This window comes from Platichthys flesus, chromosome 9 (assembly GCF_949316205.1).
Source record: "Platichthys flesus chromosome 9, fPlaFle2.1, whole genome shotgun sequence".
Lineage (NCBI taxonomy): Eukaryota > Metazoa > Chordata > Actinopteri > Pleuronectiformes > Pleuronectidae > Platichthys > Platichthys flesus.
In genome coordinates this window covers 14,898,744-14,914,145 of record NC_084953.1, presented here as the reverse complement: position 1 = coordinate 14,914,145, position 15,402 = coordinate 14,898,744, and the positions used below count along the sequence as shown (strand labels likewise).

The 15,402-nt window shown below is 43.9% G+C and overlaps 1 protein-coding gene across 1 annotated transcript; it reads right to left on the bottom strand.

The window, feature by feature from the left end:
- Nucleotides 1-130: 130 nt before the first annotated feature.
- On the bottom strand, nucleotides 131-14,768 carry ankrd24 (ankyrin repeat domain 24). The gene is made up of 22 exons (XM_062396445.1): nucleotides 14,733-14,768; nucleotides 12,779-12,909; nucleotides 12,161-12,249; nucleotides 11,988-12,052; nucleotides 11,844-11,901; nucleotides 11,537-11,607; nucleotides 11,318-11,424; nucleotides 10,620-10,792; nucleotides 10,080-10,102; nucleotides 9,749-9,841; nucleotides 9,365-9,454; nucleotides 9,141-9,260; nucleotides 8,886-9,015; nucleotides 8,556-8,719; nucleotides 7,008-7,171; nucleotides 4,758-5,538; nucleotides 4,340-4,654; nucleotides 3,352-3,585; nucleotides 2,137-2,313; nucleotides 1,897-2,058; nucleotides 1,713-1,778; nucleotides 131-512 (listed from the first exon to the last, which is right to left on the bottom strand). The coding sequence occupies exons 1-22, from the start codon at nucleotides 14,766-14,768 to the stop codon at nucleotides 444-446; spliced, it is 3,318 nt and encodes a 1,105-aa protein (XP_062252429.1). The 3' UTR covers nucleotides 131-443.
- Between the last annotated feature and the right edge of the window lie 634 nt (nucleotides 14,769-15,402).

The window sequence follows — 15,402 nt, the reverse complement described above, 5'->3', positions numbered from 1 at the left end:
CGCACTCGTCCTACAGCCAAATCAAATATCTCCATCACCCAGAAATAGATGTGAGACTATGTCTAGGCTGCTGCTTCAACAGTGTGTGTGTTCACGAAGAACAGGATCAACAAGCGAGCCATTTGTTTTTCTGTTTTATTATAACAATGTCATATAAAATCAGTCATATTGCCTTTCAATCAGTAAACATGATTCTACTATATCACCACTGCTGCAAACCCCTGACATGTTATAAACTCCACAGGTCTGTTTGTCACTGCTTGGTTTTCAGTCGGTTCTCTGTTGATTAGGTTACTGTATTGTACGCATGCAGCTGTCTGATCACGGATTAGTTGTATTTGGCTTTCTAGAGGAGATCTCTATAACAATAGTCCCACAGATTGCTGTCCGTTATCCTGAGCTGTGGAGCAACTGGATTGTGTAGAGAGACGTTGGTCCAAGGATCAGTTTCCCTGTTGCGTCATCCTCAGGATTTGGCGTAGCATGCCCTGCACTTCTTCATCCATTCGACCCTGTTGGGCAGCAGAGAATAATGCAAAGTTGCTGCAGATTAATCCTTGATGCATATGCACAGGCAGAGTGCCCTCTATAGGACAGACCCACCAGCAGCACCCAGGTTACCTACACAAACAAAACCTCTGATCCAACACCAGACGCACCAGGTACAGACATCAGACACAGACTGCTGCCTATAACAACATTACTGCCCAATATCTTTACAAGATAGGCTTGAAAGGTTAAAGCACAAATCATGAACGGCTCTGAATGAAACTGTAATCTCATCACAATGAACCTAACATGTAATTAGAATGGCACTCAATAGATACTGTACCTTTGCCAAAGCCCAACTGTCTGGATCTGCACCAAATTTCCGACACTCATAAATATTAGTCCCCTAAACATGTCTATTTTTTTCCTAAGAAATCAAGAAAACGCCCTATTTCACAATGTTAATGAGAGTGGGAAATAATTACTGGATCTGCACTTATCATTTTATTAATTCTTCCCTTACTGATACCAAAACTTCCAAAGTTTTGTGGTAATCTGTCCCCTAGTTTTGTGAAATCTTACTTAAAAACAAACCAACAAACTAGAATAGTTCTAATTTGACTATATACATCTGTCAAGGCCACATAATCTTAAATTCAATCAAGTTGAATCAATTCTCATAGTTTACAGTTCTTTAAATGTTGTAGATTTCTTTCTCAGCAATGAATTCATCTCTGGGAAAACGGCGAAGAGAACTCCTGGATCTGCACTAAAATTCAATGGGTTCTTCCCTGACCCGAAAAACATCTTTCCACCGAGTTACATGGAAATCCATTCAGTGATTTTGTGAAAACCTTGCTTACAAACAAACCAACAAAGACTCACACAGACGGCAGAAAAACACACCCTCCTTGGTGGAGGTAATAATTAATGTGTACACTGAAACTGTCTGAGCCCTGCACCTCCTCTGTAATTTCATCCTCTCTGTCTGGTAAACAGAGATGTTGAACTGTAGCTGCCCACTTTCTATTGTTTGCATTAAAAACTGGAGAGAATTCAGCCGTCAGTGCCGTTCACAGTCCAGACTATAAGTGGTTGTCCAGCCAGTCGCACATAAAAGAATGTAATAGATCCAATGTTACACAGCAACCTCCCCCCCTCTCCATAAAACTCAGGAAAACGCTGAATTTGAGCTCTGGCATGTATGTGTGCATTCAACTGACCTGTGCAGCTGCCAGTAAATGTGAGCGGTACACAGTCACCACCTGTTTGTGCTTTCTCTCCCAGTCCTGCAAACAAAGGTCACAGCAAATGTTACTGCATTGCCATTTTACATATTTGTAGATTCTATAAATGGTGATGTAGAAAACAAATCGTGATGCAGTCTTGTGTCAGGTGTCCCCTCACCTGGAGCTGCTGGGTGAGAGTAGAGATTCTGTTCTGCAGTGCCACTTGCTGCCCGGGGTTACCGAGATGGGTGGATGAAGAGTAGGACGTGATGCCCAGAGGAGGTGAAAGAGCTCCCAAGGCCTCCTTCAGCCGGAACACCTCCTTGGACAGCTCTGTTATCTGCACGGAGACAGACACAGCAAGTCAGCTGATAGTTTCCTCAACAGCAGAGGTTTGAACAGCCACCCTCCCTCTCACCTTGCGGTCCTTCTCCTTCACCAGGCCCTGGGATTCCTGGACGTTGTTGTGGAGCTCCTGGATGTGGCTGGACTGCGCCTGTAGCTCGGCGAGCCGCTGCTGCACCGTGGCCAGCTGGGACTCTGCCACCTGCCGCTCACTCTTGTTAAAGAGAGCCTCTCTCTGCACCTGGAACACCTAAACCAGTAAAACCACCAACGGCATCATGTCACTTTAAAAACGCTGATTGGTTATCTGTCCAGTTCAGATGCTTTTCTGGTGATATACAATCTCCCATTCATTCACAATTAGCGCTCATGCTCCATTCACCGGGGGAGGTACCCTATACTATGCAACCACACCCCTTTTTAACCTTGATGACATCACAGGGGGTACGAGCGCCAATGACCTTTCATTTATATCACCTTCTTCTGTGCATGGCTACAAATGACCATTCTTGAATTGATATATCCCCTGATTAAACTGAGGACTTACAGATACATTCACATTGGCAAAAAATACACACGTGCAGAAAAAACGTCTTCATCATAAATATCATTTGATACTTTCTGAGTCAAATCTATTCCTGCAACCATTTTTCTAAATGTTTTGCTCACGGGTATTTCCCATGATTACAGTCTCTTTCATCTTCCTACAACCACTCTGCAGTGAACCATTAAATCTACACACCAACCATAAATGGGTTTCTGTTCGAGGCAAGTTTGATTTGACATGCTAAGGTGGGTGAGTGAGTACGTGCGTGGGTAGGTTGCCAAACAGCCTGTTTTTGTAATAAAGTGACCTCTATTTTTAGCAGGACCCAGTTTATGAGCAACATAAAAGAAATCCTGCTCAGTAGGCCCCTGATCGGCCTCTCTGTGTGTTTACAAACCTGAGCTGGAAAAGCAGGTACTCGGTTTGCAAAGGGAGAGTATTTATAAATGCCCCTGCACATGTGACCTGGTCATCAGGATCCTATAGTGAACATACTTCAGTGCATCACCAAGCACATATAGAGAGGGATCAGTGAGACAGACGATGGCACTGAATAGAGAAAGTAATACACTTATGAATAATGTAGAGGCAGGAAAGAGGCCTTCACGGAACATGGCTCACTTTGTGGCAGACACAAACACATCTAATGTGGCTTCAGACGGCATCAGTAAGGATTTAGAAGAAGCCAGAAACAATAACACACATGCAAGCATGCACACACACACACACACACACACACACCTCGGTGCACGTCTTCTCATGTTTGCGGGTGAGGTCGTTGAAACGAGCCGTGATGGCGTTGATATCAACCTGCAAAGAGAGCCGCAGGCTCTCGTGGTCCTCCTTGGAGATGAGGCCCTGCTCTGAGGCCTTCTGGGACTTCAGGTCTCTCAGCTCCATCTCTTTCTCAGTCAGGGTGTCCCGTGCTGCTGCTGCACTGCTCTCGCTGGCCTGCAGGGAGCGCTGGAGTTCTGCCTGTGAGGCAAGAGGAAGCAATTTACAGACCGAAGCACATGTTTCTGTCTAGTGACAATTTGAAAGATTGTGATCAAAGGCTTTTACATTTAGCTATATACATGCCTTTTCACATTTCTGTATATGCTGTGTATGTACCACAATAAGAGTATGTGACTTACTTTTACTTTTTACCCCACTTTTGCCGTTTTCTAATCCCTAATTTATTTTAAAAACAATAATTTAAAATGGAACCTTCGTGAATATTTGTATTGTCTATACTTTTATCGTGCAATTTCCAAATGGTAAATAACTTAGGTTTGATCTATATACTGTAACTCAGGGTTGGAGTTTAGCTCCTCAAGAGTGTGTTTTAAGATCGGATACAGAAGTGAATATAAAATATCCTGGATACAAATGCCACGATCTTGTGTATTTGGAGTCAAGCCCCAATACACAAGATCAACAAATTACAATTGAGTCAAAAAACGAATTAGAACCAAACTTAATGCAGACACAAACACCTGGCAATAAATCGCTTTGAGAAGAACTACTTAAAATAGAAATCACAAACCATCTTTGATCTTAACTGTTCTGGGGACCCCTCCTAGCAGATGCAGAAGCAGTAGCCCACTGAAAAATGGCCTCAAATCAATTAGAGCCAAGACTCTATCCAGCCTTTCTAATCTATGTCTGTCCTCCTGCCCCTCTCATTTAAACATTCTGCCTGAGTTGCTTAATTTAATTATTCTTGTCCTCTCCTGTCCTTGCTGACCTTGATTTTCTCATGCTCCTCTTTGGATATGGCGTCCTGCATGGGCTGCAGCTTGGCCTCCAGTGCGGCAACCCGCTCCTCAGCTTTGCAACGGAGGTTCTTCTCCTCCTGGAGCTCCTGCAGCGTATCTGCCAGCTGTTCCGACACTTCGGAGAGCGCCTCCTTGTGCTTTGACAGAGGCACAGCATCCTGCATCTGCAAGGCGTCCAGTGCCCTGCTCTCTCGCTCGGCGCACAGACAATCCAGAGCCTGGGCTGCTTCCTGTCGTGCCACATCCAGCTCCTCTGTCACTGCTGCCAAGGTTCGTCTTGAGGGCTCTAATGGGAGATGGTCATGAAAATAGACAAAAAAGTCCCAAACTTACATCTCAATATTATACATAAACTTTTTTGAAATGGTACTACACACCTAATATGACTGAGCGGTCCGAGCTCTCCGAATGTTCCTCCTCATCTTCCTCCTCATCATCACCACCACGTGGAGGAGGCCTGAGTCTCTCCAGATCCAGCAGGGCATCGTTGAGCCGTCTGGCCACTGCTGCCCTCTCCCTGGCCAGCTGCTCACACTGGAGCCCCAGATTCACTTGCACCTCCTCCAGCTCAGAGCGTGGCACACACTTCCGCAGCTCCCCCTCTAGCTCTCCCAAACGCTCCTGCAGACGACGGACCTTATCTCCATCTGTCCCTGCTCCTCCCTCTTTGCCTGATACGCTGCCCTCTGCCAGGGCTGCCTCCAACTCAGCCACTTTGTCACGTAGGCCCTTCACCGTTTCCGTTTCTTTCCTTTCTCCGTCTTTCGCCACTTCTTCTTTCATAGACTCTTTCTTGGCCAGAGCAGCCTGAAGTTTTTCAACTTTCTCCGTCAGCTGTTTGATTGTGTTGCTGTCCTGGCCACTCTGACCCCCCTCCAGGCCCCGTGTCTTGGCAAGCTCCTCCTCTAGCTCCGTCACCCTCGCTCTAAGCTGCTGCGCCTCTTTGCTCGGACCCTCCCCTGTAGCCCCAGACCCGCCTTCAGTGCCAGCACCTGCCATGGCAATATCCCCCTGACCACACTCCACAGAGAGCACCCCGAGAAGCATCTGCTCCTTCAGCTCTTCCAGCTCAGACTGGGAGGAGGCCAACTGCTCCTCCAACACACTCAGCTTCTCCTTCAAAGCCTCTGTACTCTTTGCGGTTGCACCTCCTTCCTGAGACTTACCACTGCAGAAGAAGATAAGTATTATTTATCTCAAGTAATCTAAAAGTGAGTGATAAAATGACTAATTAAGGAACATTTCTAGCATCATACTAGTCGACATTGTTTACTTCAATCAGTTTAAAGCAACACAATGCAACTTTTTTTACTGTGAAATAGCAGCTTCAAAATGACTTTGATGTTACACTGTCAAACAATATGGAGAATGGTGCCACTTCCATTCCCACTCCTCACCCTAAACATGTGCTCTTGCTCTATGTAACTAAAGTGAGCAGGTAAGAGCTCCTGTGAGAAGCGTGGAGGTAATGCTGAACAGTGGATCAGTTCAAAAGACTAAGAGGTCATTCAAAATCGAGTGTTTATATTCGATATTCAGTTCGGAATCTTGAAATATCAAAGTTGGTGTATTTGTTGCAGCCACAGTCGTCTGGTTCAGGAAGCCGGGGATCATTAGTGTTGAGGAATTTTTTACCATCCTCACACATTACTGTATATGCCACTATATACTATGTATATTACACATCATATCTGTATAGGAGTATAGTGCCTGTCTAATTCCACAGATACTCCCTTCTCTCTCTAAGCATAACCAAAGCTCAGGTTATAGATAACGGGCCAATACAGTGTTGTGTCTATGTCGAGGGACGTTCGGATCTAGCTCAGATGCTCTAGTCTAGACAAAGGGGAAACAAATAATAATTTTGCGTATTTTATCAGTGGCAAGACTTAAGGACACAAGGTGATACATACTTTAGGCTCAACTATCCAATAGGATGCGTACACCTACATCTAACATGGAGGGTGACATGAATTCTAGCCATTCATGGATGTGCTGTTATAATACAAAATAATGAATCACCACGTGTGGCTGCAGAGGGCGCTGTTGCTCAGTAAAAGTTACATAGTGTTGCTTTTATCTTGATGTGCCAAATGTTCCAAAAGGCCATGCTAATGAACAGTGCAACTCAGATATATTCAATTTACAATTATAAAAAAGAAATAACCAAATGTTTTATTAGAAAAGTAAAACATCGGACATTTTCCTCAAAAAACATTACATATTATTGATTAATTTTCTGGGTGAGATATTTCACGTCACTCAATTATATTGTTTCTACTTATTAATTATTCTACCAATCATTTCAGCAATACATAATACAAACTTGATTATTGAAGTGTCATAATGTACATATATAATGATACATATGTATTTCATCAGTTGTCAGTATAGAAGATAAATAACAAAAAGAAACCAACAGACCAACAAATCACAACCTAGATGACAAACATCTGGCATCTAAGCCTTCATGCTTCAGGAGAAAGTTAAGCGCTCAGCACTTTTAAAATGGCTCTGTTCAAGGCAGCAACCAGATACTGCTGAGGCTGACATTAACAAAGGTGTGCACATCTCAGAATAAATTGAATCCAGGGGAGTTAACTCGTTCGAATGGATAAATACATGAATCAGTCTTACCGCTCGTCGGCCACGCTGCAGGTGCCGTCTGAAGCCTGGGCCTGAGAGAGGCGCTCCTGAAGGGATTCAAACTCCTTCCTCAGGGTCTCATACTGAGCTAAGGGGACGGAGTCCGGGCTGGAGGTCTGCATGTCTGTGTCGTCCTTCTCAAACATCTCCAGCATCTATTTACCACACAGAGGAAATAATAATAATATTATCTTTATTTGTAAAACAATAGCTTAAGATTTTTTTTTTTTATATAATAATATGGACAATATCCACTTTTAAAATGTATCAGCCAGTGCTGGGTAACTATATACATTGCCATAAGGAAACATGTAATTCCGTTAGATATTTTCTCCCTGCTAAATCTCCACATCTTTTTAACACCACACTCCCAGTTTGTAACAGAGTTTCTGTTATAAACATAACTTATTAATACATGAAAGCCATAGCACATATAGCCTTGATGATATCATCCTAGGCTTTATTCAGACAGAGCTCCCCCAGAGACACAGACGACTGTGCCACTGTTTCCACAGGCTCAATAAAACTCCCGGAGAATAATAAACTGACCTTTATGAGTAAAATCCCCAGACCTCCCTTTAATTAACCTGAGTCATTATAAATCGAATTCTGTTCTGCATCATTTACTGTAAATCACAGCAGGAGATGTGGTTCTGACCTTTCTTTCTCACATCCTCTCTTAAATTTACCTTCCCCACTTTCCTGTCTGGTTGTTCTTAGACACAGCGAGACAGAGCTACATCACAGCTGCTCGTACAGCGGTGCAACCCACAACACGAGAGAATACTGTTAAAAGAAAACTTAAACCGTTCATCCAGCGTGACCCAGTTAGTGAGGGATGACTACAAAATGCCCCCATGTCTGCATCCGATGTTGTGTTGTTCTATTTATACCTGCGTGAACACAAGTGGCTCAGTGCATTAGTGCACCAGAGTGCAGCGTCATAAACTTTAAGTGGTCATGACTAATGCTCCAGCCGGGGACACTCAGCTCCTCACCAAACAGTATCTTCATCTTCTGCCAGGAAAACATTTAATAATCACTTCACTAGCGCTATCGATTTAAACTCTCTTTAAAGAGACTGTGTGGGTTTGTAAAGTCGTTTTCAGACTTGAACTCTGTGGGTGGGGCCAGGGGGGAGCATGCACGAGGCAGGACATGACGTCTGAATTCCACTGTGGAAATCACATCACCACCAGCGTGGGCCCTTATCTCCAAAACTTTGGAGCCTCGTCTTTCGCAGATGACATCTTTGTCTATGTTTTCCACATGTCTGGATCCTCTTTTTCATCCTGAGATATTTGTATTCTTTTTTTGTCCAGTGCGGCTCAGAAACATCATCAACAGGCCCACTCGCTCTCTGTGAACTTTCATTCTTATTCTCACATTGGCTTATACGGACATTTTATCAGGCGGCTGGCCGAAAAAGCAACTCACTCAGACATTTGTATTCACATACACTCATGTGTCTCAGTAGTGTTAGTTTGTTATGTTCAGTAGCCATGTGTATTTATCTATTTGGATTCTCACTGACGTTACCTGTACTTTGAGAACAAGCTCGGAGTTCTGCGAGGTTAGTTCCTCTATTTGTTTACGCAGCTCGGCAAGGGTTCCTGGGTCTGCAGGGCCGGGGGAGGGACTGGCTGAGTCAGTGTCCTCATCCTGAGCAGGGGAGGCTCTGGAGCGCTTGGAGAGCAGCTTCTCTAATGGGAATGTTCAAACGAAACCCACAAAACAGGAATCATTATTCAGTAATCAGTCAGTAATACACGCAGGAAAGCGGCTATGGTATATCAGGGATACATGCTTGGACGTACATGCATGCTCTGTGCCAGGGCCAGTGAGGACATGCACACACAGATCGCCTACCTGGGAAGTCAAACATTTCATCCATGTCCTCGGAGTCACTGCCCTCAATACCATGATCTCCCTTCAGCTCCTCAAGCAGCTTGTCTCTCTCTGCCTCGGCCTCCTCTAATCGCTGCTTTAGTTGGGACAACTATTGTGCACACAAAAACACACACAGGGACAATATGTTCTCTGATGTGGATGCAAATATGCAAAGATGTACTGAGATAGTTTACATAAAATCGTTAAATATTTTTCATGGTGAGTCTGCAGTACCTCTTCCAAGGCCGAGATGGCGCTCTGCTGCTGCTGCTCCAAGGCCTTGATCTTCTGAAGCAGGCGGCCTCTCTCTAGACGGAGCCGTCGAATCTCCTCGAACACCTCCTCGTCTTCCGCCTTACACAGACAAAATATGACCAACCTCACAAAGTTGGCATGCTTTACAAAGTGTGAACATCAGACATCAATGACTAAACAATACTCAAGATTAGAGAGCCGACCTGGGCTGGTTGCTTTGTTTCTGGAGGCTGCGGAGAAGGGGTCTGGCCGGGGCGAGCAGGACTCCGGGGCTGAGGAGAGGGAGGCAAAACCTGCACGTTTGAGACAGAAAAAACAATAAAATTTAACTTTATTAGTCATTACAGAGATAAATGGGTATGCTTGGCCTCATGTAATGAAAAATACATTAAAGTCTTGGAGTTATGAAATAAATCTTTGCTTTTCTTGGTTGTGTCTCTTTGAAAATTACAGGATCTGATGAAGAAAACAAACAGGTTCAATCTGATATGTTATATGCACTGGTGAGACTGGTGATACTGTGAGGCTGGCCTTTGAGTGCGGTTAAATAATGTGTTTTCCATCCACTGAGACATTTCTTTCAGTACCTGGAGAGGAGAGCGGGGTGGTGGAGGAGCTTTCCGTTTGCGGGGGGTAGTCCCCCCCTGCACTGATGAGGCGCCTGAGGGGACCTGCGGGGGCTGTGTGTGAGTTAGGAGGGGGACCACAGACAAGCAGAGGTCAAGCTCAACTTAAAATGGAAAAAGCAGAGTTAACTGAGATAAAGACAAAGGGTCAGCAATAAGCCCCCCCAAAAAAGAGAGCTGCACACAAGAACAATGACCTCATATTGGAAAACATGCACAATATGATCGGCCGGAATGGGGCATGAGCTCATTGGTGGAGGGAGTGATGCAACACAAAGCCTTGCAGCCTTACCTCCTCGCCTGCGCCCTCAGAAGCTACGTGTGCAGAGGGAAAAGACACACACAGCAAAAAATGTAACCTCGACAGCAGTTAGGTTCAGGCAAGAATATATCCACAACTATACACACTTTCACTTCCATCCACTTTTTAAAGTAAAGAACATCATAGTGGCTTTCATGCATCTGGTCGTAAATCCACCAAAATGTAGAATAAGAACTAATGTGGTCATGCATCATTCACCTAATTCTCTCTTTCATCCCCTTTTTCAACCAGTCACACATCTGGTTCTCATATAACAGCTGAGTCTTTGTTAGGAGAGAAAAGTGGAACGAGCCTTTCGTCTTCTTTCTTTTCAAACCCAACTTTACAATCACATCCAGCTGCCGTCCTGATCCCCTTCCTCTTATTACAGTCTTATAACAGCATAACAACCTGTATCTATCCAGGGTACACTGATGGTATGCTATTTGTTTCTGTCACATGTTTTATAACTATCCCATCCCTTCTGTCTCTCCAAATAAAAAAAAAGTTCAAGCGGGCCTCAAACTGTACCTGGAGGAACTCCATCTTGCAACATCTGTGAGACGCGCTGGTTGCCCGTGGTTACACTGTAGTCTGTGGCTTTGTGTCCGAGGGCGTCGACCAGCTGCGTGTTGGCCCCGCCTCTCAACAGAGCCTCTACAGTTTCAATACTGTCACTCTCACAAGCCAACATTAACGCAGACCTGCGATTCACATACAGGATCATGACATAGCAGGAAAATACAGAATCTACCATAACACATCTGTGAAGTACTGTAGAATCACATTTTAGACGTGTATGATGTAGTATCGGCGTTGCATTTAGTATTGTATCAGAATCAATTATGAGGAAATGTATAAAAACAAGCAGTAAAAATATTATCTCTATCTGTGATATGATGGAGCCTATAAAGATTGTCTTCCACTTTGCGAATGTTAACTGCTGGATAATGAATCTCCTCCTTGAGGTCATCTTAACCCAAATTAAAAGCTGTTACTCCCTGCTGGAGGTCCTGACCTCATCCTTTATAATCCCCCCCAAATACCCTCAATGACCGGTGGAATCCATCCTGCACCCTGACCCAGACAACCCTACTGCTGGGACAATAATCTGGAAGAAGTTTTTATCTGAGCTCAAGAAGCTGCATCGTGTCCCAGTCTGCCTCAAGTCATTCAACCTTTAAGTATTGAGATGGACAGAGGAGAATCCAGCTACAACCCGAACTTACCTTCCCTGGTTGTCCTGAATGTTGGCATTGGCACCTCGTCCCAACAGGAACACACAGAGCTCCACTCTGCTCATCTGAGCTGCTAAGATCAGAGGGGTGGCCTCGTCCTAACACAGACAAACAAGATTATACAAACATCATGCAGCAACAGCAACGTTGGTTGTAATCAAACCAATAGTAAATCAAAAGTCATATACAATCTCTGTTATACTAACTTACACTGTCCTGAACATCCAGATCGGCTTTAAAGTCCCACAGGGTCTCAGTGCAGGACAAGCAGCCACTGACCGCTGCAGAAAATATTCAGAACTATGGTTGATATCCAGATATAAACCTAAACTTATATATAGAAATGATGGATTAAAGATTCAGTGTAGGGGTTAAATGTTCATTAAACACCTATTTGCTTTAAATATGCTATTTGAATGGGATCAATATTAGTGTGGGAGCGTATTTGTGTCCCACACTATGTGAGTATGTTACTGTTTGGCTACATTAAACAAACTGCTGGTTGTGTAAGCGTTACCTGCATGATGTAGTGGTGTCCTGCCAATGCCGTCGGTGCAATCAACTGCCAGTCTCTCCTGTCAGAGAAAACGGAATGTTAGAAGTCCCTTCAAATTTGTTTGCCAAGCTTTTAATCTACTTACCAAGCAACCAAGTGTTTTACCTGTAAGAGTCTCTTTAAACACTCTGACTGGCCGTTCTTGGCTGCGAGATGGAGGGCGCTAAAGCCTGGAGGCAGACAGTCAGAAGTAAAGTGACATTTATAAACAAGAGCCATGAGATTCAGCAACCTTGGCTTTAAGGATAAAACTCTTATTGGGTAATGAAATACCGTACCAGCCCCGTCAGGGACGTTCACATCAGCTCCATGAGAGATGATAACCTCCAGACAGTCCAGTCGGCCTCGGGATGCACTGAGGTGGAAACTGTGACACAGACGAAGGACAATACTTGGGATTAGAGATGAGAAATGAGAACTGCTTTCTCCATTTAAAATGTCTGATTCTGTGGAATTGTCCCAAAACTGATGGTTAATGGCAGTCCAGCTTGAGCTAGATCAATAAATTGGTTAACCTGTAATATCAGCCAATATGGGTACATTTGGCCTTCATTTTGAAAAGACAGAATACTAGTGGTGAAAGGGAGGCAGAGAGAGCTGGGACGAAATGCAGCTAACTTTCATTTTACAGAATAAACAATGCAGAGAAGGTGTTCATTTATGTGCAACATAATGTTAATGGTTAAACTGAAAAAAATCTAAACTCAATTTAAGCCAATCCTTAGGAATTGTTGAAATGTTTTTTGGGTAGGTCCTTCAATGAAAAATGACTTATGTTACATGAGAATGATGATTTGTTTGTTATTGTTAATTATATGTTATACTTTATTCTAATATGAAAAGTCATTGTTAAATTTCCAGAGTAAATACAAAAAAAAATGTAATGATCAACTTACGCCGACTTGCCCTCCGCGTCCAGCTTGGTGGGACAGAGACCTTTTTTGACGATGAGAGCTGAGACCTTGTCCGGTTCATTCTGCTCCACGGCCTGCAGCAGCCTCTCATCACTCTTACTCCAGTCCTGACTCTGAGGGGGGAGAACAGGTCATCACCTTGCACTGCCCCAAAGGAAACCGATACCACACTGCATATCTCACAACATACCAAAGAGGGGATGGGCTGCTAAAAGAAATACGAGGAAATTAGAATGTGTGACAACCCATTGAAAATGAAATACGTTGTTTTTTGCCTGAGATCATTGACAGGGTAGTTTTGCAAGTTACATACTTTTAAGATAGAAATCGCATGACTCGAATGTGAAAAGTTATCAGTATTCTTGACTATTCATTCATTTGTTTACTGGCTCAATAGAGGAGATACCTACTGGCAATGGAAGTAGGCTGAGACAAGGAAAAAAATGCTTCATCAGGCTAAAAACAGGCTGCTGAGGATCCATACTGCTAACAAGACATCACACACTCAACTAAAAACAGCCACAGTGTACAAACCCACCGCCGTGTGTCCTGGCTGACAACACACACTGATGCCCGGCTACAGAACAAGTCCAGTATAACACCAGATAGTGCAGAGAACAAAGCTGAACATTAAGTTTAAATCCCTTAGAGGTCACAGCATCACATCGGTGATATACATGACAGAAGATTTATTCTACACTGAAATAGAAAAGCTGGCCAAACATAAACTCAGACATACATCCATACAGTCACACTGCTACTCTCTGTGCTCTCTTTGCAGCACCTCCCTGTCCGCATCCAAAATCGCATCCTGTCGTTCTGATCCTGCTGCTAGCAGGGACACAGACAGACTTACCATTGCACCTCACACACAAACACACAAACACATGCACATTGACACCTCCTTCTTTTCATCCCTGTCCTCCCCGATAGATAATCTTAAATCATTTCTCTTCCTCTCTGTAGCAGCAGCCTCTGTTTTCTGTCTCTCTATAAGTTTTTTTCGGGTCCTGCACGGTTCCCCTGCTGGCAGCGTCACAGATCTGTTCCTCTGCAGTTACAGAGCGGTGCGGGGCCTGCGGGATGTGAGGACTCAGCACAAAGAGGAGAAACCAGCTGGACCAAGCTGCACTCTGTTCTGCCTGTTAGTGAGGTTATTTATAGTATCTAATATCTATCAATCTATCAATCAATCATTCTATCTATCAATTAATCTGTCTATCTATCTATCTATCTATATATATATATGTCTGGCTGTTAAGTGAAACTATTTATCAGCATCATCCAAGACGACCAGCTTTGTCACCATTGTTGTGCGGATCACTAAGTGTGCAGGCCAAGGTAACAGGGAGGTAGAATTTCCCTTTGAGTCAACCTGACAGTAACATAGTATAATGGTGTTAAGAACATCTTCTAAATGCTCAGACTACACTGTGGAGCCAGCAGCTTCAGGTTTATCTGCATGTACCTGTGCCCCGGCGCTGCAGGGGTACAAGGTCTGTGACAACAGTTAGCCAGTCTGTGCACGGAGCAGGAAAAGAATCTTAAAGCTTAAAAAAATGCAGCACATTAGAGAACTAGCTGGACCCCCACATTATGAAGACAACAGCAGGGAAGTAGGAGTTCCTTGATTCCTAGTGTGTGTGTGTGTGTGTGTGTGTGTGTGTGTGTGTGTGTGTGTGAATAATTAAAGGCTACCTGAGATCTCTGGTCATAGCAGCAGTCTGGAGACAGACCTGCTCTCCTGCTGCTGCTCGGTGACACTGAATCCCAGTGCCCCCCATAAACAGTCACACACACACACACACACAAACACACACACAAGTGATATCTTTACAACAACCTCTTAAGGTAAAAACACCCGTTGAAAGGCTTATTTCTCTACACAGCCGGTGGACATAACAGGTATAGTACATGTTCAACAGATGGCTCTTACCTCACTCTTCTTAAACTTTGCCTTCAGACTCTTCATAATCACTCGATAGGCACTTTGTCAACATGTACACTGAAATAAACAGCAGAAATAAACAAAAGTAGTTATTATAGATGTATGTTATTGGAAGTTACAGCTTATCCAGTTGGGTCAGGTGGGTTTTTGTAATTCCGCACTTGGTTCAACATATACACTGAAATAAATAGGATAAATTACACAAACTACTAAAAACTATTAGATAAGTATGAGTTTGAAAGTTACATCTTATCCAATGTGTCTCAGCTGGTTTTATATTTACTCTAATCAACATGTAGGTGTCAATCATTTTTTCAACATGCTATGTGATGTGGTTTTAGAGCAGTAGCAGCATGCAGCCTACCTGTGGAGGACGGTCCTGCTCCAGGTGAGTTCCTCCTCTGTCCCATCAGCTGCTGCTCAGGGAAAACACTGGAGTCACTGCTGCTGCCTGGACGGAGCAGCGATGCGCCCGCCTCCGTCGTAAATCAGCCAATCGGCGATGCGCAAATGCGCCGGATCAGCGTTTGATTGGCGGTGAGAGTCAACATATGTGTCGCGTGCATTCTAGCCCGCGGGGCACTTCCTGAAAAGTGACATGTGTTCATATTAAACACAACGTAAAACGCCATTCCAGCAATTACACTGAGTCACTGTG